Source organism: Cloeon dipterum, chromosome 3 (assembly GCF_949628265.1).
Source record: "Cloeon dipterum chromosome 3, ieCloDipt1.1, whole genome shotgun sequence".
Classification (NCBI taxonomy): domain Eukaryota; kingdom Metazoa; phylum Arthropoda; class Insecta; order Ephemeroptera; family Baetidae; genus Cloeon; species Cloeon dipterum.
Window position 1 is genome coordinate 9,855,308 of NC_088788.1, and position 25,464 is coordinate 9,880,771.

General features: G+C 36.3%; 1 protein-coding gene across 1 annotated transcript in view; it reads left to right on the forward strand.

Moving 5' to 3' along the window:
• The first annotated feature begins 2,281 nt into the window (after positions 1-2,281).
• Positions 2,282-25,464, forward strand: part of sog (short gastrulation) — a 59,935-nt gene continuing 36,752 nt past the window's right edge. The window contains exon 1 of the mRNA XM_065483267.1: positions 2,282-2,682. Within this exon, the coding sequence (XP_065339339.1) occupies positions 2,550-2,682 (133 nt within the window). The 5' untranslated portion in view covers positions 2,282-2,549. The remainder of the gene's footprint in view (positions 2,683-25,464) is intronic.

The following is a 25,464-nucleotide window of genomic DNA, read 5'->3' on the forward strand; positions in this document are numbered from 1 at the left end:
TTGGCTAAACCGATTTTGGTTTTCAGAACCTCAAAAGAAAGCATATTAAGTGAAGAATGCACAGCATCAGGATTGAGTCTAAAATCGCAGCGGAAGTGCCTTAAAAATAAAATTATTATTAAAGTATACGGTGGCGCTATCTGGTAGTGGCTTTGAACACTAACAATAAGGGCTTTTAAAACTGGTGAATAAACAGAAATTATCGTTGGAATATTAGAAAACCATTTGATTGTGAACTTTTATAAGTTTCAAAAGCTAAAACCGATGAAAAAGATTTGCAACCCTCTGGACAAATTTGATTTATTGGCATTGGCAAGAAAATCGCTAGGACAGCTCTTGGTTAAAACAGTCCAAAACCGTTTTAACCCAGAAACGTACAAAAAAATCATATTTAAATTCCCACCCATTAGTTTCTTCTTATATACTTGTTAAAACTGAATAAATTAAATCAGCCATCCCAATGTACTACTTAGTTTTAAAAAGATATCGCATTTTCATATAAATTGCCGTGCTCAGCGTTTAAGAATAAATTTCAAATTAAATCTCGTTGTAGAGTGCGTCAATCAAACCCAACCCTGGAGATTTGAACGAAAGGATCTGCGGATGTATGTAATCAAGCGAGCGCAGAAGCTGGTCGGTGCGTCAAATTAAGGAGAAAAAATCAGTCGGCCGCGGAGATAATAAGAAGCGCGTCGCGCGGCGTCTCGAATAACACGTTCTCGTCGCTGTTTTTTTTTTTTTCAATTTCTCGGCAGCGCGCGCGGCACTAATTAATCAAGTCTTAATTAACGCGGTTAGAGCCTATTTGTGCCGGCAGGTGGCACAAGGCTTTCTTTTCTCCACGCCGCTGCCACCGCTGTTCTGTTCTGTGAGCAGATTGAATAGTTAATTTTTTTAACCAAAAGCACACTCGATGACAAAATTTAATAATATTACACTCCGCATATGGTGCGAAAAGCTATTTATTTTATATTTTTTACATCATACAGTCATAGTGGGAAAATATTTTACCACTCTTAAAAATCTGAAGAGCTCAATATCCCAATTTCAATTTTTGTTAGAAAGATTTACTTAATGAGAAGGAAAACACTTTTATTTATAAAATATTTTTCCTTTATAAGACGTTTAGGAACAATCTATATTAAAAATGTAGCAGGTAATTAAATTAAGTTAATTTAGCAATTGCAATAATTTAAAATATATATTAAAAAATAATAGTTAATATAAAATAAAACTTATAGTTTTTAATTGTTAATTAAATTTTGTATTATTTAACATTGTAATGGCAAACAAACATTATAATGTTAAACTTTGTTTTAGTAATTTTTAGGAATCATTTGTGCTACTTTTACAAATATTGAGTTTTTTTCCAACAATCAGTCTAATTAAAAAGTAGGGTTTCTATCATTTCATGAAACAGAAAAAAATCTTTTTTGGATGTTAAAGCGATTGTTCCTAAATTTAAATCATTAAAAAAATTGTTCAACAGTATATTCAGGGACGGACTGGACAATGTTGAAAAATCCTTACAATTCGTCCTGGTCCCGGCAAAATTGCGCAACGTTCAACAGACACCCAAATTTTCATTGTTGAATTGATTGTTGACCTTTTCTTGCAACAAGAAAACTCGCGTTTGGTTGTTGAAAGTTACGCAATTTTGCCGGGACCAGGACGAATTGCTGGATTAGAATTTTGAATTACTAAGACAAGTGCTGTAAATTTTATGGGGAAAAAAAACAAAAAATTTCAATTTTCTTTCGTTCCCCATCAGTTATTTTTTTATTAAAAAAAAAAATCAAAAAAGACCATTAAAACTACAAAAAAACCAGTTGGTGCCAAGTTTACTGGTTAATTAGATCTATTTTTTTATGAATCTAGTAAAAAATCAAAATAAAGGTCAAGAAACATGGAAGCTCAGATTTAGAAAATTTCTCGAAAATTTGCACATTATTTTTGCAACTTCCAGTAGCGTGACAGTTCCTGCCATTTGAAAAACTACGAATCTAATCTTTGAATGAATTGTGTCTCACATTTATTATTAATAGCTTTGTCTCACAATTTACAGGTGAAAATTTAAAATTTGAATTAGCCTTAAAAATAACAAATTTGAAATTTTTGAGCATCTGAGTGTTTGGTCACCGTCCGGATGCAAATAATGTGCACGGCCGGGTCGTGTTCGGCGGGCGTGCAATTCGACTTGGACGCACCGAGAGCGAGCGGACAGCAAAGAGCGAGACAGGCGGAGTCACCTAGGCGGCCCCCACTCCGCGGCGGGGCCGACTCCCTCACTTGGAGAGTCGGCGGGGCTCACGTCAGTGCGAGAGCGAGCGCGAGACATAGACCACTGCCCTGGCGAACGAGAGAGCCAGCCCGTGCTGAGAGAGTTAAAAGTTGAGAGACTCGGCGTGTCGGCCAGGCCACCCACCGGCGTCGAATGTGCTGAAGAGTCGGCGACGTCGGCCGCCGGCATAACACACCCTAACCCACCCACCCACCCCCGCCGAACGGGAGCAGAGAGTGCAAACAGAATAATTATTTTCTAATCAGTGATGTGGCTGGAGAACGCGGTGCCGGTGCTGATGCTGCTGGCGCTGCTCGGCGCCGCCGGCGCCGCCCGCGGCCCCAAGAACATGCCGCCGCTGCAGGAGGAGCCGACCAGGAAGCGGCCCGTCATCTCCACAGGTCAGTTTTTCAATTATTATTTTGTCGAAGGCGAGAGAAAGCAGCCGAGTTTGCACATTTTTCCGAGCGCGCGCACACATTTCCATGACCTGCTGACTAAAGTCGCGAGCGAGACTCGTTCTTTTTGCACTCTGCATTCGCTCTAATCCGGCGTCAGCAGCCGTGGCATTCGCCAGCGCCCGCAGTTCCTCCTCGTCCCAGCAGTTAATTTTGCAGCTGAGCCTTCCATTCGGGCTAAACTCCCTTGACAGCTGAATCAGCAAAATTTAAACTGTTTAAAACTGCCGGGAAATGTGAAAATTAAATTTATTTGCGTATAGAAACCAGTATTTTAAACAAATAGGTTTTTTCTCAGCCTCAACCATTCATTTTAAAAAAAATTAAATTCATAAAATTTTAGATGCTGAAATTTTACTTGAAGAAATTGGTATAATCCTAATTTTTGGATTCCAAGCAATTTAAATTTTTAAAATTTAATTATATCCAACGGTTAAATTGTTCCCAATTTTACGCAAACCATCAAAAGGGGCGAAAAAAAACGTCAAAAACCTATCTAAATTTGTGTTAAATGTGAGTTTTTGGTGGAAAAAGAAAATTTAAATTGTTATTCTCTATGAAAATCGTTATTATTCATTAAAAATTCTTAAAAAGGCCTTTCTTACGTACAAATTTTATTATAAAAAAATCTTCGCCTTATGAACATGACTAGGTAATTTTTTTCATATAAATTACTAACAAATTAAATGAATTCCTTTTTGAGATAACCAATCTACAATTTTATTAAAATGAGATCAAATTTAAATTTTTCACATAAATATCCGAACCGCAAGAAAATAAATTTTAAATCATAAAAATATTTTTCCTTCCACGAAACTAAGCGAGAAATATATCTGTGTCTATGTTCATTTGAACGCTGTGAAACAACAATAAAGACGGCTCCTTTGGTAGCATGAATCACCGCTCACCTTGACCCTGTGCACCGCCAAAACGCTTCACTGCTCGATCTCGCTTCTTCCAGCCGACACTCTCTGGCATTCGATCTGCACAAATTTTTGCGCGGCTGCCGTTCTCGGGCGTGAAGATGACTGGGCACTCGTCCTTGGGGAAAGTTTTTTGCGCGGAAGAAAATTTTCATTCAAACCCACCTGACGCGCGCGGCGGAATTGTGTATATGGAAATGGAAAATATAGAGGCTCAAGTCGCCGTGAAAACCGTACAAATGCATCGCTTGGGTTGATGCACCGCAATATAACCAATAAAGAGCTGCATGTGTATTTATGCTCGTGCATGTACATAAATAACAGTCGTGGTGCACCGGCAAAAAGGCGTGCTAGATCGTCACATTTCTGCCGTTAGCTTCTCGGAAAATTCATTTGGATTTATCAGCGGCTTTTGGGCAGTTGACACGATTGGTAGATAAAAACTGGCCTTTTTGAAGGCAGCCAAAATGACGAATTCACCAGTTGCATAAGCCCTTAGTGTTCGAAGCCGCCAACAGATGGCGCCATTGTATACTTTCGTAATAAATTTAATTTTAATGAACTTCCGCCGCGATTTCAGACTCAATCCTGCTACTGTCTACTCTTTACTTCATATGGATTATTTTGACGTGCTGAAAACCAAAATCAGTCCAGCAATTCGCCGTAGAAACGTTGAAAAAGATTTTATGTTTCAAAAATTATTTTTACACGATCCTATGGCGATTGGCTTAACCGATTTTAGCTTTCAGCTAGTCAAAAAAAAAATTTCAAGTGAAAAAAGCACAGCGGCAGGATTGAGTCTGGAATCGCAGCGGAAGTGCCTTAAAATTAAATTTATTACGAAAGTATACAGTGGCGCCATCTGTTAGCAACTTCAAACACTAAGAGTTTATTCAACTGGTGTAATAATGGATTTTCTGGGTAAAATGTTGTGATGGAAAAGAGTGACTATTACACAAGCTATTCTGACAGTGTGTATCTCTTATTAAGAAGCATGAGTTTTTTTTAAGTTGAAAATTTCGTTCACCAAACACAATCACAAATTTTCTATATACACAGATTTGAATTCGTGCCGGCACCACACGACTTTTTGGCAGTGTAAAAGCTCTGCGTGGAGAAGAGAAAAGAAAGACGGCCGTGCGGTTGATTACAATTCATTCGAGCTGTGCATTGATTTTTTAATTACCTGCTGCTGCGTAGCCGTAAGTGCCGGCGAGCACACTCTGCATACACGATTCGAGTGTATACATCGTATATATAATATATATACACTCGCGGCGAGAGAGTATGTTGGTTCGTACGTGCATATACGTACGGAAACTTATTAAAGAGCAGCGTAAGATGCATGTATGGCTTTTGCGTGAGTCGGCCCGCGAGCAGTCGTGATATAGCACATGTGGGAACATTCAGCATCTTCGCTCTCTTAACATGCACTCGCATTATCGTCTCTCTCTCTCTCTCTTGTTGCTTATTACTTATTACTATTATTCGGCCCACACAGCGAGAGTGAAGGTCACCGCAATCAGGCCGATCGTTGCCTCACTCGCGCGGAAAATGTGCCGGCCTCGTAAGCTGAGACCATCGGAAAATTATTTTGAGAAACGCTCAAATCAAGAAACGCTTGAGAATCAATGAAATGACATCGGAAAATGGATATTCTTTTCATCAAAATTCTTTAAAATAAAGATATTTCCAGCTCCTGTGACGTCAGGAGTTTAAGACCTAAACACAGCAATGATATTTTATTTTATTGACTGAATTGTAGCAATAATCTAACACAGCGAAAAACTCTGCTCCACTATTTCTTTGAGCAGTGACGTCATAATTATTCCATCGACAAACAACGACTATTTGAGTTTTAATGTGGATTGATTTATTGACAAAATAAGCGTAATTTCCGATGATTTTTACCCTTGATTTCAATTTTATTTCTATCTTCATGATTTACCCAATAGAAAAATTTTCTACGGGTGAAATAAATCGTGATTTTTCCATAGGGAGACAATGCTCACCGCTTTTTATTTAAACGTCAACCTGCGATTTTTTTTCTACCTAATTACTAGAGAATAATTAATGGTCGAAGAATTATCAAGAGTTTGTATATTCACTTTAGAAGACTCCCTGAAGCGCACGATCATCGCTCCTATTGAACTATCATTGTAGACAAAAACCATTATTTTTTGTTTTCACTTAGATTTTTTCTTTAAATTAGTCTTCTTGGAATTTAGATATTATTTATCTGTGTTTTAATTTTAAAAAACATTTATAAGTAAAATAATTATAGTTTATTTAGTTTTACTCTATAAAAATAAGATACTATTTAAAATTTCTTTATTTTATTGTTTAAAATTGTATTTTATTTATTATTTTTACTTGAAACTTTCTTTATATATATTAATTTTAACTTGAACTGCTGCTGTTTTTTTAATTAATTAAATATTTTATTTTTCTAAAAATATTATAATTCCCCCTGAGGCCAATATCTTAATCTTATAATCACTTGAAAGTTAATCTAAACCTCGTCTAGGAATTTGTTATTGTAATTTTAGTTCGATCATAATCATGCACTTGAAACAAGAAAAAAAGCTCGTTATGTAGTGCAGCTCCTTGTCTCGCATGAATAGGACATTTTTCCTCTATTATAAAAAGCTAGTACATGTGTTTGTGACAAGCTGCAAGTTAATCACGAATGAATTAATTTAATGGAGACTGCAGCAGCTGGCTGATTTAAAAGCAATTTTCCACTCTCGTGACAAATGAGCAAGCACTCTAAAACGTTCCATCTGATTACAAGAGTATAAATGTGTCGACTGGCGGCTGCATTAATACATATATATTCCAATCCGAGATTTTCCTCTTAAAACCAGTGTCTCATTATTGATTATTGCATCAATGTGTTCGAATTCGTGTCATCAGTCTTTTTCCTTTCTGCGTTTGTGTTTATCTCGAGCTCTATATCTAAACGCGATGCAAGTTTTCAATGCTGCCATGCAGTTTCTCGTTTTTTTGTTGATGCTTCTATTGAGCCAAGAAGCCTATCGCGAAATCTGCAGAGAGTAATGGTCTTTTCTTGTATTTCATCTGTCCCAAAGTGAGTTCCCAACTGACAATCGAGGTGAAAGCAGCAGCAGCACAGCTGCATTAATTTATTTTCCATGCGCAAAAAAGAGATACAAGGAAAACGCAAAACACACTGCAGGGCATGGACAGGGAAATTAATTTTTTTGGAGCACCAGGAAAATGCGTTGGTCGTTAATGGACTCCTTTTTTCTGTTTACGTTACAAAACAATCGATCAGAGACCAACAGGACAGATTTCCCAGCATTATTTGCTTATTTTGAGACTGTTTTTTATTAATTTTGTTGATATTTTGAGTTTATCTCCACCGAAACATTTAAAGATTGGCAAGGATATTAAATTTTTATTTCAATCACATAAAAGAACTGTTTTTAGATTGGAAGGAAGATCAAAAAATACATATTTAGAGTTGAAAAAATTAAATTGAGAAAATTTATCTTGAGAAGGACAACGGAGGTAAATTAAACGATTTTAAGGATGGTCCAAATCGCTCAAAATTGTATGATTTGTGTTCATTTATTGGTTCCGTGACGTTTGGAAGTTCAAAAAAATGTTAAAATCATTTAAATTAATCAACACCATATGTTTTGTAGGTTTTTCCACTACTTATTAGCTCAAAAACTCGGGTTTTCCAGGTGATAGAAATTTTCAGACATAATTTTAATTTTATCTCAAAACTACAAACAAGATTATCAAAAGAATAAGTTCAAAAATAAAATTTAATTTAAATCCGAAGAATAATAAATTTTATTTCCGAAGTGCGTTTAAGCGTCTACTATGCGCCTCAGGATGCTGGATTTTTCTCCGAGAAAAGCTGTTGTATGTGCGACACTTTCTACTGATTTAACTACACATTAACTCTATCGCGTTGATAAGGCAAACGCACACACACACACACACTCACTCAATGTTTGCATTTCTCCTTGGCCTATTTGAATGTCTCTGTGCTCTCGAGGGGCATGAAACTTTTTGCAATGATAAAAAGCGACTGCGAAAGAGGAGGAAAAAGGTTTGACAGCACGGGGTGCAATAAAACATAATTCCAATTTAGCGGCTGGAGGAAAGAAAAGGAGGAAAGGAGGCGCCGTGTCTGCCTCTCATTTTTTTTTGCATTTTTCGGCAGGCCAAACGGCGCGTGCTGTGTTTCTCGTTATTCTTTTGTGTTGTCCGGCGTCGGGCCAGCTCTCCATGTAGGGAGCTTTTTGCGTCGTCCGCGTCGGAAATTCCATTTTCGAGAGTAATTAGGTTCCGATTACGGTCGTAAAAATTTAGCGCCTTTTAAGGAACGGCCTTTGTCTTTTGGATTTTTTTACGGCCGCGCGGCCGAGACGCCGCGCCGGAGCAGGCGCTGTTATCGCCAATAAGCGACAGCTCATCTTATCTCGTGTGTTTACTCGCGCGCCACAGCACAGATGAGAGAGAGAGAGAGAAAAAAGAGAGAGCAGACCTGCAGGTGTAATTATATGAAATTCGTTGCCTTTTTCTGCGAGATAATAAAACGAGAGACTCAGATGATGCATCCCGAGCAAGAAAAACGGCAACTTGTTGTCAATTTTTTGGGGAATTGAGGGGAATAAACAACTGCTAAACCTTCCAGTTTACTAAGATAGGTCAAGGCGAGTTTTATGAGGGAAATTTGTCAAATTCTGAGCTCGTAAAACCCTAGATATGGTGGTGACAACAATTTAAAAATCAAAACTTTAGTAATTTTAAAAAAGATTTCCCCAAAAATAGAAGGAATTTTCACATACATTCGCATAGAGTACACTTTAAAGGAATTTTTTAATTTTTTTCTATTAGCAGTTGAATCAGAAGTTGGAAGATGTTTATACTACCACAAGAGGCAATTTTTTAATTAAATTAAATTTAGAAACTCAGTACATCCTTGACATTTTTTCTAACGAAATTGAAAAAATTGCAAATTCTAGAAATTTTCACCACCAACTTGTACAAATATTCATTTTAAAATTCGATCTTATAGACGAGTCACGGAAAATTTGGAAATTAAAAACAAAATTCACGCAAAAAAGTTGAAATCACGATTTTGCAAATTGAATTTTAGTAAAAGATTGAAAAAGGCTGGAGCCAACACCCTTTAAACCCTTCAGTCGATTAAGACTGGTCTAACAGTAACCAATAATTATTTGCCACAATTAAAAAATTCATTTTTTCCAAGTTTCAAAGTGGAATATCTCAAAAACGGAAGCGAAGATAATTCTAAGATTTTCACAATAGTTCACATAAGCCTCGGGACTTCTTATGTTTGTGCTTTACAGATTTGTGAAATAAAAAGAAGACCCAATTTCCATTTAACAACCTGACTTCTGACCTTGACCGGTGACCTTTAATGTTGTGATCATTTGACCAGACTTGATGAGAGGAACCAACGCATACCTTAATTTTTAAATTGGTCAATGAAAAGAACGAATTAAATTACGTTTATCATAGATTTTTATAAACTTCCCGTTCAGTTCGAATTTATCAATAATAATAATAATAATAATAAGATATAGACAGACAACTGGAGTCAGTTCCATTATCGTACAACAATTTAACATATATCGTATATCGCAATTATCTAATTAGCATGTCTTAATTAATTTATTCTTATTTTTATAATTTATTTTGATACAGTATAATATGACAGTAACGATTTAAAGACATAAAATAAATCAACTATATTTTTTGAAAAAAAAAATTAAAAAAGTAATAATTATTGTCTTAATAAAATATTTATGTATATATGTATAACAAAAGTTATATTGTAAAAATTTAAATTTTAAATTATTAGTTGTTTAATTTTGAAAGTCAATGGTTTTAACTTTTAAAGTAATCTTGTTGAATGAACGAGAACGGTCTCGATTTAGTTTTGGGCGCCGTGAAAGCGATTTATCTCTCGGCAGCATTTACACTTTTCAACATTGTGGTAATGGCCGCTGTTGCCAGAGCCGTAATAATGAGTAATATGCGTGTTGGGGGCCGAAATAGCCGCCCAAGTTGTCTTTTAAAATTAGGCCAGCACCGCTTAGCGCGCGCAGGATTTTCAGATTTTCAGCTAAATTCCTGCTGCGTTAGTCACGCGGGGCCAGGCATCGGCGGGCCCGCAGCTCTGGTTTTAGTTCTAGCCGGCCGAAAACCGAAAACACCGTCGTCGGCTTTCGCCAAAGCAGTCTTGTTTATTTTGCAAGTGGAATGGGCCACTTTGTGCAAAAGCAGCAGATTGTCGCGCAATTCGCCGCCGACAACGCGCGCGCCACCAGGATTAAGGCCTCTCCGCGCGCGCGGTGATGAATGGACCGGCCAGAAATTGAGCCTGTCCTTTCATTCAGCCGCGAGAGGAGCCGTTTGGGTGCAATTATCGCGCCCGAATATCACCAACTTAAATATTTTAACGTTATTTTCAGCTTTACTTGTTGCCAAAAAAAATTATTAGATTTAAACTGGGCAAAATTTTAAAATGATTAAAATTGTTACCTACAACAAACGGTTTTGATTAATTTTACATTCTTCAAACTGCAATAATCCAATAAGGACCTTGAAAAGCATGTTAACATTGCTGCCACTTTTCAAATAAAAATTAAATAAATTAATTCCTATTATGCCAATTTTGGCTTTAATTGCATGAATCCGTATATATTGCGGTGACAAGGACTATCCGAGGTTTTGGAGCAGTTTTTAGCAGTATAGTAAAATCAATAAAAACATATTTTTGTTTAATAATTATATTTTTCCTCCTTTTTAGGAACAATGTTTAGAGCCAACATTTCTACAAAATTCTTAGTATATTATTTATTTCATTAAAATCAATTTTCTTTTAAAAAAATCATCTCTTCCTGCAATGTCAACTAATTAATTCTCATCAAATAATATAATTAAAATCAACGCTTATTCTTACATGGAAAAGAAATGCAGTTATATACTTCATAATTTTAAATATATTCTTTATTTGATTTAAGCTAATTTTATAAATTGATGGGGAATGTAGTAAATATATTAATTATTCATAAATTAAATTAATAGGTAGGTATTGATGGTATTTGAGATATAATTTTCTTAGAATCAATTTAGATTTTCAATAAATCCATGTTATTCTTAAACCGATATATAAAAGCATTAAATTAAATTCGTTTTATATCCCAATGCTTTAATCCAAAAAATTAAAATAACGTTTATCACTGAATATTGAATATTTTAATACTAAAATTTAACTGGCTGAAAATAAATTTTCCCTGCTCTTTGAGCAATGTAACATAAAATTTGCTTGAATCACAAATTCTAATAATATAAAAATTTATTTCATCTGGACTGCAAATTTAAAAAAATTATTGCTGGTTATCAAGAATGTTTCCAACTGAGAAATCGAACAAAAATCCCCCTTGAAATAAATTATTTGGTGTTAAATTTTGATCTATCGAGTTTCAACCCTTTCGTCTCGTTTTCATCGCCAGATTCTTGCGGATAAACAATGAAAATAAGGGGATAAGGTCTAAAACTTTTGGTGACGCTCTAGTAGTGAAGGTTTTGGACTGAAACACAACTTTACTTGCACAAACTCATCATTTGAGCCAGATATTCAAACAAAATGCTAAATTAACTTTTCGGTGCAGGCCATGCACCAAAACAGAGAAGACGTTACAAAATATAATCGCTTAAGTTTATAGATAAATCTTTAGAAAATGATTTGAAATTAAAATAAAAATTGACCAGATCGAAAATTACAAAAGATAAATATTTTCAGCACTTTTATTTAATTTAATAATTCAAATTTTCAATTTTATTTTGGAAGACGAAATTTTAAAATATTCAAATATTTATTTCCTAATTAAATAGCATTCTAAATTTTAATTTTGTCCCAAGGTATTCATCCATCACACGCAATAGGTCAAAACCAGATTTTAATTTCGTAATTAAAAAAATAAATCCAAAAATATCAATAGAAAGAATTCTTAATACTTGTATAAAATAATACGTTGGCTGTAAATAATGCAATTAATCCTAGTGAGAAGTACACGGAAAATAACAGTCAAATTAATTACGGTGCAGAAACAGTTTAAGATTGTCTGCGCGCGACAAGTTGTCCGCGAGTGCAGAGCAGTGAGGCACAGCGAGCGAGCGAGCAAGAAAGCGCCCCTCGGTGGACAGGACAGTACAGGACAGGCCTGGCAAGCTCTACTATTTCGGTTTCAACGTCACACATGGCACTTGGCCCACTAATTCTCTCGTTATAGACGCCCGCCTCTCTCTCGCGCGCGCGTTCGAACAATAACATTCCGTCTAATACCGCACCGTAACCGCCGCCGCCACCGCCGCCGCTGACGAACCACCTTTTTTTTATTTGCACAATTAAAAGGCGTTTACCTCTCTCGACACGGAGAGAAGGAAAGCGGTATATTTTGTGCATTGCCGCCGCAGCCGCGGCTTGATTAATTGGCTAGGTGCGAACGCAGTCTCGCTCCATTCACCTGCACTATTCAAAGCAGCCAGTCGCCTTGCTGCGTGCCAAACTTTCTTGGGAAATTTCGTTTCTAGGAGGATTTACGACCGCTTCCTGCAACTTTGTTGCTAATCTTTTCGTTTTAAATTAGGAAAAATTTAAACATATTTAATTCGTTTTGAGTCGACAATCAGCATTAAATTTGTTTTGAATAAATTTATAGAAGTAGGCAAGAATTTTCAAAGATTAAACGTATTCCAGTCATTTTTATTTAGTAAAATTGAAAAAAATTTAAATTATTTGAAAATACAGCAATCTCAGCCTAGTTAAATATTGATCTGTCAATCGATTATTTTTTGCAGTAGCATTTATTTCCTTGTTTACCTTATTCAGCTTAATGGAGCTGAAAAATTACCAAGGGGTGCTAGAAGAATTGTAGAGGATTGGAAGCAACTATAAATACACAAATGTATACGTTTTAATATGTTAGATTTTTTTAATATTAACAAAATACACAGTATATTAAAATTTTAAATTTTAATTAAATAGTTTTTTTATTTTAAATATATTATAAACAATTTTAATTAAATTAGCTATTATCATATCATTCGAATTTTTAATTTATTTTTTAATTTCCTGAACTATAAACTAAATTATCAAAATAGAGATAGTTTTTTTTATTTAAATATATATTGACATTGTGTCCAGGACATACATGATAGTATAACTATAGATCCAAATCATCAAGGGATTTTCTAATAGTAGAAGCCTAAGGGACCCTTAGTAAGGGTATCATTGTGCTTCACGTACTCTAAATAAACAGCAGATCGAGCTCTTGGGCCCCCTCAGTAAGGCCCAAAGAAATGAAAATCCATTAGTTCAGAGGATTGTGGAAAACAGACCGATAAATTTTCTTGATTAGCTTATTCAGCTTATTGTAGTTGAAAAATTACCAAGGAGTAGTGCTAAGAGAATTGCAGAAAAATCTAAGTAATTATAGACAAATTGACGTAACCTTACTAATACGTTGATTTTTAATAACAATATGCACTTTATATGAAAACTCTAAATTTTAATTAAAATATTTTTGTGTATTACAAATATATTGAACAATTTTAATTACATTAACTACTATTAATACATATGAATCTTATATCTATTTAATTTACTGATATTCAAATTGTATTTACAAAAAAGAGGTAGTTTTTTTACTTAAATAAATTCACATTGTGCCCAGGAGAGAAATACTCAGAAAGTAGATATATTATGATGTGTACGTTTGTGATTTTTGAATTATAGAGGCCAAAGGATATAATTGTGCTTCACATTAAGCAATGAATTAAATGATTACTGTGACTCTCTGTCTCATACCTCTGTTACATGAAAAGTAAAATATTAAAAAACTGCCCATAGGAACGACCATTTTCATGTGCATATAAACAGATTTATATACATAAATCCAAAATAGTTTTTATCAAATAAGATGCACTTGACTGTTTAAACCGTTTTACAAGATATTATATTTGAAAATAACTCTAATTTTGCTTTTAAATTCCTTCTAAATGCATGATTCATGTCTTCCTCTGATTTTTCCTTAAAATTTTAACCCTTCTTCTGTTTTTTAACTTTGAGTTGGTCTTCCTTTCATTCAAACTCAAGCAGGTTAATTTATCTCGCAATTTTTCTAATCTCTGTAAATGTATGGGCGAATTACATTCAGAAATCAAGAACCATACAATTCTAATTAAATGAATGATTTTAAAAATAAATTAAGAAGTATTTTCAGCAAAAAACCGATTTTGACTAGAAATGAACAAAATAACCACAATTAAATCTATGATTTATGTATTGAAATCTTGATTTCCTTCTTGAAAAAAATTTAGACCCTTAAAAGCAACGTCTTCTAACCCTTTTCGCATTTCATTGCCTTGAAGATCCTTAACATTTCTGAGAACGACTATTTTAGCCGGAAACCCAACTCCAAACTCGCTACTCTAGCATAATTGGGTTCTCCAAGTCCGAATATTCTCATATTAATTGGCAATAAATCGCGGATTGCGGAACTGCAGTGACCGAGGGCGCATATGTGGTCCGATGGGAAAAATGTAAGGATCGGGGAAAGCATAAAAAGCTAGATAAATCACGGGCGGCGAGGTTGGGTCGGGGGCCTGGCGGTTGCGGTGCCGCCGGCAAGGCAGAGCGGACTTTGACATAGTGGCCGGCAATTTGCGAGGAATCCGGCGGCTCATCTCGCTCTCCGCCCCTCGCTGCATAATTGCTGCTCCCATAAATAATCATCCGGGCTATTCAAATTGGGCGAGATTTGCATAAATACCTGCGCGCCCCGTGTGTGTGTGTGTGTTGCCGGTGCCGCCGCCGTCGCAGCTTTTTCTCGGCACCAGGCGCGGCACACAGACACACACACACACGGCATTAATTGTAATTTCAGTGCAGCAGCATCAGCAGCAGCAATGCCAAGGTCTGAGCGCGCGTCTGCACGGCGCCAACGGCTCTCTCGCCTCCGCCTCTGCGCTCTCGCACACCGCAGCAGACGCACGCGTCCCGATCGCGCACCGAATGCATGCGCACCACGTGTGCCGTGGCACCGGCAACACGCCGAAGATGATAATAATTAGCCCTTTATCTCGCTGACACTCTTCAACGGGCCGGAATCAGTGTCGCTGGTCAAATCTCTAAATTTTTGCATGGCTGAAAGAGGAATATTTATTATATTTTATTAAAATTGTTTATTCTATTTAAATATTGTCTGAAGATCATCGAATTGTTCCTATTTTTCGTTTTATATTTAATTAACAAGATGGTTCATAATATGTTGGATAGTTTAATGTAACCTTAACTCTGTTTGAACGAAGGAAAAAAAATACTTTCGTAAAGTGATAATTTCCTTCCGTCAGTGTTGAGTTATTAATATACATTTTATTTAAGTATTTTTATATCAATTTGTTTCAAAATTTAAAGAAATGCAATAAATATAATTAATCACTAAGTTATACTTATTTAATAATTGTTAAAATTATTTGAAAAATAAAATTTTTAAACTAAACTATAGTTTTAAAAATAAAAATTATTTTTTTACTAGCTGCGGTATGTAATATTTATTAAAAATATACAAAATATGCTAAAAAAAATTATAAATAAAATTTTGGGAATGAGATCATTGAAGCACATAATCCTTGATCACAGACCATTGAAAACAATTGACTGCTCTCATTACAGAGCACAATTAAAAAGAAAGTAAGTGACGAAATCTCGTGAACCCCCGCATATTAACTACCAATAATTCAGCGGGGGCCAGACTCGTGCAACGCGCAGATATGGCGTCCGTTGGAGTATGGCGCGAAAAAACGGTCACGTGAAAATGCGCGAAAAGAAGCAAGTTTTCGTCAATATTAAGACATAATTAAGTTGCATTACTTTTAACTAATTGCGTCTTTTGGATCGTAAAAACAAACTTTTGACACTCGTACGGCAATCCAAAGAGAGCTTTTTGTTTCCCACATTCAGACGCCATCTTAGATCTGCGCAAAGCGAACCAATTTTATCGCACATCTGGCACCAACTGCAATAAATAATCAATTTCAAGCAGTTAAGTATGATCAGATATCTGTAAAAAGAAAATTTAAATAACTACAAAAATAACACCAAGTTTAAAGTTTCTAAATTTTTTAAAAGACACCAAAAATTCAAAATTCCAGAGTAAATAAATGAAACCAGAATTTCCAGACGAAATAAATTTGTCGGGAATGTCAACAAGAGAAGAAAGGGATCGTGCGGCAAAAGAATGAAAGCAGCGGCGGCGAACACGAGTCGTCATAAAAAGGGGCGTGCGCCGCGCGAATGTTAATTTCCTTTGTCTTGCGCGTATCTCACTTTACATTTTTACAGCAATTTCTCGGCGCGCCGCGTACACACGTACAAAAAAGGAGCGCGCGCGCACGCCTCGCTGCCGAAACATTAACGCGGCCGAGGAACTTCAACAACTGCGACCGAAAATTAAGTAAACGAGTACACACACACAATCTCTTTGTTTGAATAAATATTCTCTCGGCTATCGGCCCGGGTCACCTTGACAATGAGCAAAAATAAATACAAAATCACGGTGAAGTTTATTTTTTACACACAGGTTTTATTTTGTACGCAGAGCTGAAGGAGAAGTGAAAATAAAAAACCTTTTGATTTTAAGTACAAAAATCAAATCTTCGAATCAAAATTTTAAGAAGGTGCATGAATTTACCAAAATAAAAAATTTGGAATAAAAATCATTTTAAAATATTGCTTAAATTTCAATAATTTATGGAATGCAGACTTGATAGTCTGAAGTGTAAATCAATGCCTAGAGATAGAATTTAAATTGTAAGGCCACACGCAAATATTTAATTTTTATAAAAAAAATCTAACTGACCCACCAAGAAATTTATTTTCCTCGTTAACGTCATAACAAAAGAATTTATATTTAATGATTTTTTCCAAATAAAAAATAATTAAAAACTGATCCTTTTGAATAAAATAATAAACCCTTGAAATATTTACAACTAGAAGAGAACGATTTCAGGATAGTGAGGGCTACCCTTGTCCGACCGAAAAAGAGGCGGCAAAACGCGTGTGCTCGCGGGCTGAAATTTGATAGTGCCGGGGAGGATGACATCAGCTGAGGTGTGCAGTGACCTCTGGTAGGCGGTGCACCTTGACCTTACTACCGTAGCCTGCTTCGTTCGTGAATCGACAGCGCTCTTTTTTTCTCTCTCTCTCTTCTCTTTTCTCTCTTCTTAATCTGCACCGCGCCCAAGCTGGCTCGGACGAGGACGTGCGCGATTTGCATGACAATGTCGCGCCATTTATGAGCGACGACGACGACGACGAGCCGTGTTTGCCGGCAAATATGTGATTTATTTCGTGGCTCGGCGACTCCGTAATTTATTCCGAGCCGCTCGCATCAATGGCACTTGTGATTTATGCCAAAAACTGTGCTGTCCTCCGCTCCACTTTGGCTAAACTCACCATTTCTCGTTCCCATCAAGATTATTTGAACAAAAATTGACTATTTTTATTTTAATTTTGATATTAAAAAATTGTAAAATGAATGTGAATAGTTAATACTAATAATTAAAGTAAAACTTAATGTAATGTGTTAAGTGCAAATTTAATTTTCCTTGCATAAAATCAGATAAATATTTTTAGATAAATTATATACCCATTTTTTAATTTTAAGATTTTTAATATTTTTTAAAAATAAACAGCCAATTATTTATCTTTTACCTTATTGTTTTATAATTTTTTAATTTCGAAAACATAAAAATGTTTCTAAATAATTAATAAATAATGGTAATGAAGGTACAATTAACAACCAATTTAGAAGTAAATTCTCCTCCATGTGAACTTCTCTAGCTAGCCACAATTTTTGTATTCATAACAACAATTTGATAAAATTTAGAAGCGAGAAAAATCGTGATCATATTATGTTTGTTGAACGATTTTTAAAGAGCCAAGGCCCCGTTTAGATGATTTAAGAGAGAGCAGGATGAACGAACTGAACTTTTTAGGTTGGGAAAAGCGTCAGCAAATGCCTTGGAGACACGCTGTCTAAAACTTTTTATTGTTGCGCGTCCAATTGATGCAGAAGGTGTGTCCGCGCGCCGCGAATTATATATTATGTACTTTGCGCGCGGCTGACGTCATAGCCCGCTGGGCGTAGTGAAGCACGCCTTTGTCCTGTCACTCGGATAACCCTTTTTGACTGGCAGCAGGTCGCCCAAGTGCAGTTGCCACGCACATATTTTCACCCGTCTCACCTTCCTCCGTGCATCTTCGCAAAAATTGTTAAGACCTGACCAAAAAAGGTGATTTTTGGAGCTTCTCACTATAGCTTTTAGTTTTATTTTTCTAGACTTAATTTAAATACTGAAAATTTATTTTAGGGGGGATATTTATAGTTTATTTAAAAAGGTACATTTTTCTTAAGATGTTTATTTCAAGGAGAATTTTTTAAATTTGAATTTGAGAACAAAAACCAGCTATTGGGAGAATAGAAAATCTGGCAAGAATGTTGACTCTCATAGAATTTGGGCTTAAATGACTAAAAATCTAGAAGTTGTTATTTTTAAAATATAATTTAATTTTTATGCTCTTCAAAAACCCTTCAAAATCCATGCAGTATTTGAAACTGAAATCGGAAAAAAATAAATAATACTTTAATTGGATTTGTTAGACAAAAATTAATTCATAAAATTGACTAACACGACCATAGCTAGGTAAAAACATAAAAACAAATGAATTCTTATCAAGTTTAACCCCCTGAGGAATACTCGAGCGCCTCTAGTGGCCGATTAGAGAGTTTACAACAAACCCATGCACCAATCTGCAGCCACAACCAGCCTCTACTCCTTCTCCTCCTGCCACTAGAGGCGCTGCAGTCGTAACTCCGTCTGCCGAGGGGGGGGCCGAATGTGTTGCATCAGATTTTCCAGCATGCTTGGAGGGCAATCAGCTGACAGGTCCAGCGGCAGACAAAGACAAAGCCTGTTGTCCGCAGCGCAAACGAGCGCTTTCTAGCTCTCTTCTCTCTCGTCTGCTGCCGTGCTGGTATTTTTAGTTGACGACTAATTATACTTTTAGTAAACACAACACATAAGCCGCGGAGTGTTGCGCGCGCACGAGAGGGAACAGACTTGAAAACACACACAGCGCGTTATTACGCAGCCGGGAATATTACTTCACACATACACACACGCAGACTTGGCTACTTGGCTCTCGTCGCGAATCCTCTGCACTTTTTTCGCTCCCGCCGTCTGCTGCTCCGTTTCAAATGCAAAAGGATGAGAGAGTGACTAATTGCGTTCGGAAACGACGGCTCACACGTCCGCGATTTACGATAATTCCAGTTTAATTTTTGGCGCACACCCCTGGGACGAAAATGCTCTCGCGGCTTTTGAAATGAGAGTTAAATTTACGCGTGCGATGAAGTATCAAAATGTGAAACACGCTTGAAAAACAGCATTAATTTAGAAATTCTCGTCTTTCGGTAAGAAACAGAAAAAGGAGAGATTTTAGATTAATATTTATTTTGCTTTAAATAAAAAAAATATCACGGCTTAGTGGTCCAAACGAAATTTAATTTTAATGTAAGAATAATAACATTTCTTATAATAATAGCATTAAAAGTTTTATTTTAAATAGATGGGCAATAAATACCTTCTTAATTCTTAATGCAAAATTAATAATTCGAACATTGAACACTGTTAGCTTAATATGACTAATTAAAAATTAATGATTTCTAACAAAAAAAAATCAAAAGCAGAGATAAAGTAAAGAAGTAAACCCCGAGAGTTGGAAAAATGTTCTCACACACGTTTATGTATATTCGTGCTTTTCGCACTCGAGCGCTAATAAAGAGGAGAGCCGCTCTCTCGGTGCAATTTATCGCCCACTCTGGTGTGCAATCGAAAATAGCTAGACGGCGGTGAACAGGTCGGCGACCTCTCGCGGCTGCAATCATTTTTTACTCGAAAAATATATATACACGTACGTATAAATATGCGCGAATGGATTTGGCCATTGAGCTATCAACGGCGCGGGGCCGGGCCGGCGGCCAAGATTCGGGCGGCCGAGGACACTGCATCTGCACCAAGGGTGTAGCAATAACCCGCTTAATAGCTTCTGGACCCTTCTGTTCGAGCGAAACGGAGCATGTGCGGGTCAAAATCTTTGGCTTCTGACGAAAAATAAACTTCTTCCGCAGCAGCCGTTATAATTTTGCAGAATTTTAGAAATTAAATTGTTTTAGAATGACTTAAAAGGTAGGGGAAACAGATAAGGGACAAGTAGCAGCTCTCTGATTGGCTGCTTTCGTCTCCCTTCTCCATTTTCTGCAAGGAGAGGGGAGTCAACAGCCAATCTTAGAGCTGCACCGTCAAAGGCGGGAAAATACAAATTTTAACGGTTTTTTCTTCTAATTTTCAATATATTTTAGGAAGGATCTTTCATTTAAACGTTTTGAACTCAAAATTGAACCAGCCCGTTGGCTCGCATTGTTAAGGCACTCTCAGGAGTGTCAAAGCAATGAGAGGTATTTGAGCAGTTGGGAGATCTAATACTGGCTACCCAATGTCGAACATGGCAAAAAGTGGTTAGTTTAGTGACTCGAAATGCTCAAATTGCTCAACAGGCTGGGACTCGCTACTTGCTGGTTTGCACCTTTCCAGCATGCGTGATTTGGCTTCACGGGACGAATGTCTAGCGTTTCAATGCAGTCCTCGGTGCGGAGGCAATGGGCTGGGTCCCTGTGCGGCCTGGTGCGCCCATGTTATCCGTTCGCGGTGTTATTGGGACCCGGGTTTCAGCATTCGTGCTAGTGCAGTGCGCGCCCTTCCCGGTCCTCCGGTCCTCGGACAGGGATAAAAAGAGCAAAAAAAAAAATTAAAGCATTATTTCAGCACGAACTAAATAAATAAGAAGAATAGGAAAATTTCCAAAAAAAATACGATCTAAAAACAAAAACAGTTACATAATTGAGCCATCATAGATGTGAAACCTGAACTAATAATCAAAAGGCGTCAACCTGCATCTTTGCAGAAACATTTTTTGCTCAATTAAATTTTGCGTTGGGCGTACGTCTCGAAACGTTACGCGCGCGCCGAGCGATAAGATTTAAGAAAGGCCATTTAAATTTATAGACGTTTTATCTGTTGGGTAAGATGATAAAAGTCGGCCTCTCTCGCCCGCGTCGAGTGCACCTCTTTTCTAGCTAGGCTCGCGATTACGAGATTTAGCAACGATTTTCGCGCCGGCTCGCCGCTATCGTGGCTGCGTTTGATTGCGACTTGCGACAGCGAATTTGTGGAATTGGCATTTTGTCCCCTTATCGGTGGTTGATCTACATTTCAGAGAACAAATTATATGCATCTGTGTCAATAACAGAGAGATCAGATCAAATCGAAAGATCTTAAGTGTCATATTATATGCGTCAAGTAAAACGGCCATGAAAATGTGTTGTTGTATAGAAGCAGAAGGATCTCCAATTTCATTATTTGTAAATAAGCAACTACTAATAATATTAGGATTTTCCGGGTATTTCAAGCACCTATTAATGAAATATCTAATCATTGTTGATATTTTTGTAGTTATTTTAGAGCTATTGGGATTTTCCTTTCACTGAGATAGTTTAAAATACGACTGATACTGCAAAATCCCGGAAAATCCTTATTGCCAGTAATGCAACAACTAATCTCTTCAGGATCGATTTAAAAAAAATGTCATTGGTAGGGTTTTTTTTAAATGGCTGCAAAGTTAGAACGCTTTTTAAATGGTCAGGACTGTCTCCTTACTTTAAATCTTGTTTTATTTCACGACAAAGAGTTTCCCAAAAAGGTGTCATGCACCGTTGAATAGTTCTGGACGAAAGAAATCGAAATCTACCAAATTTTGTAAGAAAATTGGCAAATTTTGACATTTAACTGTAACAAAGTCCTCTTTTGATTGAAGTTTATCCTTAAAAAAATGTTTGAATCTAACTGATAGTAGCAAAAAAATTGTACTCTGAATTTTTAGACTTGTTTTTTCCTTTCCTTACATGTCTAAAAAATAAAAAACCTTTATTTCTTTGGTAGAAATCTCGAAATATATTCACATATGACAGGTTCCATATGCTCATACACTTTTCCTTCTTTGGATGTGCTTGCTTTTGATGAATTGTATTTTGAAATTGGTGCCGCTGGGAGTGGCCGTCGCCGCGTGATTCGCTCCCTCGCGGGTCGCGGGGCCTCCGTCGTCGATCATTTTCGCGTGTGCGAGCACCGCGCACGAAACGAACCCTTGGCGGCGCGCTTTTTGTCGCGACGTCGCTGGCGGCGCTGCTGTTTTTGGCGCTGGCCTTGCTGCCAGTTAAAAGGCCAGCACGGGTGTCAGTCAAGTCAGTCAGTTAGACCACTGCTAGACAGCCTTGGTCACCACTCAGCCGCGGCCCCAAATAAATCGACGCGCCGCTCGCCTCCCGCCAACCCCTAATTCCGCACTAAAATTTGCCAAGAATAGAAAACTTATAACAATTACAGAGTTTTAATTTTGGACTGATTTCAGTCTTTACGTAAATTGATTAATATTATTAGTTTAAAAAATGGAATACCACTTCCGATAAATTAATTTTAATTTTGGAGACAAGGAATATGATCAAAAAATATATTTAATTTAATGCTTAAATTTTTCTCTTTGCCTATAAATTAAAATAAATAATACATAAAAAGTGAATTTAAATTAAAAATAAAAATAATGTCAATAATAGTATATATTTAAAACAAAAAACATTTATAAATTTTTCTTGTTCTTTTTATAAAAAATTTTGATATTACACGTGTTACTTTTAAGTTTAAAGTAAAATTTTACAAAAGTTTCTTTTTAATTTAATTTTCTCTGTTGCTTGACGAAGTATTTATTTTTCCTCAGCGAAGCATTTTAATGCGTGCAGGAGGTTGACATAAATTTCACAAATATTCAGTTCTAATTAACTCAGTGTCCGCCTCAATCGGCTTTTCTCGCATTTTTTCACGCTGACGCTTTATGTATATTGAAATGGATGGAGTGTCGCTCGGCTGGAAGCGTTCCAGCCTTGTTTTGCGTCATTCGGACGAATCGAATGTGTCAAGAAGAAGTCATGGTGTCCGCTCTAACCTACTTCTTGCTGCCTCAAAACTGTGTGCATTTCTTCGGCTTGTTTTCAAATAGTATTTTACTCGTTAAGAATACTGATTTTTTACTAAATCTTTCTTCTAAATATAGGATTTCATGATCCAAGAAAATCCCACGGATTTGTTTCAAATTATATATTTTTTGTACGAAGACTTCGCATTTTAAAAATAAAATAAAAATGCTCATTTCAAAATTTTTATAGTTTACCAGGCTTTTGTTTAATACATTCGTATTGTAAATGCAAATAAACAAACAATTGTGCAAGGAAAGAAATAAAATTTAAAAAATACGCAGGTCGCTCATCAGGCACGGCACAAGGAAAATTTTCCGTCGCGGTTCAACGCTTTCATTGAACATATTATTGACATTCTGATGGCGAAACACACACGCTGCCGCTGTGTAAATGATAAAAAAGCGTGTGTACGCGTTGCACAAACGACAATAATATTGGAATTAATAATAAAGGCGCATACACAGTGCAGCGCGCATTCCATTCTCTGCTTATTTGCCTGCGCTGTCGTCTAATCTGCACAACAAGAGGTTGAAGTGTTCATATAATGAGTGGCGTGTTAGAACTGGAAAAAATAAATACAAATTCAAATCAGTCAACAATCTATGAATTAGGAGAGTTATTGTTTACATCACTTGTTGCGCATTACATTCTAAGTATAGACTTGAGAATTTAATTATTAATCTTAATAACATCACTTTGGTTGACAAGAATTTTCTGATCTAACACATAGCATTAATAATCATCTTTATCTGTGAGATCTTGCATTGACATTGAGCTTTAATCACATTAACAGTTTCTTGGTTAATTACTTAATTGAATTACAACATAAAGCACGTAAATTAACTTACCCCGATGGTGGGTTTTACAAAGAAAATCAAGCGAGCGATTAGCGTCGATTCATGCAGTTTGCTTGTCGACCATTACTAATGCACACGGCACAAAACACAAGATAGGCAGTGTCACACGCATGCGCCTAGAACACGCGCGAAGGGGCGCGGTACACTACAAGGTGAATTATTTGCACGATAAATCGCGCGCGCGGCACACCTCTTTGCTTTGCTCTCTCGTGTTATTTTTTCGCCGTCCAACGTGAATAATGTTGTGCGTGCCTTTGTCAGCGCAGCGCCGGTTGCTTGTTTATGTGTTTCGCGATAACGAGTGGAAAAGAGGCGCCAGCTTTTATCTTCAGATAATCGCCGGATTTGTAACTGACACTTTGCGAATCGCGCCACTTTTTTCTCCGCAGCACACAAGCAACATTATGCAAAATTCACAGCCTCCGCAGCTTCTTTAATTTTACGCCGGCTCTATGCTTAAAAACCTATTTTCTGGGAAAGGTAAAAGGAATGTTTAATTCATTATTTTGGTTTTGCAAATTTTCAATTATTTGAAATCTTTTGTAATTTTAAAAGAAGTTTGAGAGGTGAGCGAACATCCTTGTTCCCTTGACCAACGATGCGTAAATAATGCGATTCTTTTTCTGCCACAGAGAGTGAAAAGAAACTTGCTTTCAACAATCTTCGTCCATCATTTTTGTTCACTATTTCCCTACATATCTTTAAAATGTTGCTGTCGCTCTGTAAAATTTAGTTGCGTCGTGGATCGTGGATTAAATTTAAATCATTTAGCAAGTTTCCTAATAGTTACCATTCTTCATAAAAACAATTAATGTAGCCACGACCTGTGCAAGTTTAAATTTTTTAAAGCTAAACAAGTTAAACAAACAATATTTTTCTATATTTTAATTTACTTTAAAAATAAACAATAAATTATAAAACTGCTAAATAATATTTTTTTATCAAAAACATTGAAAGTATAAAATTTTGTTTAAAGAAAATTTTCATTTAAAATCATTTATTAAATTTAATTTTTGGTATTAACAATATAGTTGTTAGTAACTTTAGTATAGCTATAATATAAAGTTAATATAATTTGAATTTCTTTATCCCAATTGAACACATTTTTATTTCCGATTGGCGTGCTGGCGCACGGTCGTGTGTGACAGCGGCCGAAAAACGAGATTTGCTTTTCTAATTATACAGGAGGTTCGCTGGCGATTTATGCAAATGCGAGAGCGATCGTAAAATCAACATCGACGGCCAACAAATTGAATTAAATCAGGCGGCACCGATATTATGCAAATTGCGGTCCAGAGAGCGATTTTGCTCTATTTCGAAACGAGTTTCCGCTACGAAACAAAAATAAAAGTCACATAATATAAGGTGTTATTACTTTGATCACCGTCTGATTGGTGAAAATTTATTTGGACATCACTTGAAAGGAATCGCTGCCGCTTATTGCGGTGTTTTTTAAATTTAAAAAATAAATTAATGTTCTACAGAGAAAATAATTAATTTTTATAGGAGGACAGAGATTTGCTCATTTTTATTAACACTGAATTTAAAAAAATTAAGTAGTTGAGAGTCTAAATTTAATGTGTTCTTAAAAATAGCTTAATTTTGCCACACAACCAGGAATTTATGCGGAAAAATTTTGTTTTCGCGACCGGCTGGTGCTGGAGCGTCGGCAGATTTATTGGACAGCAAATGCGTGGTGTCGGAGGAAACAGATATTTCGGG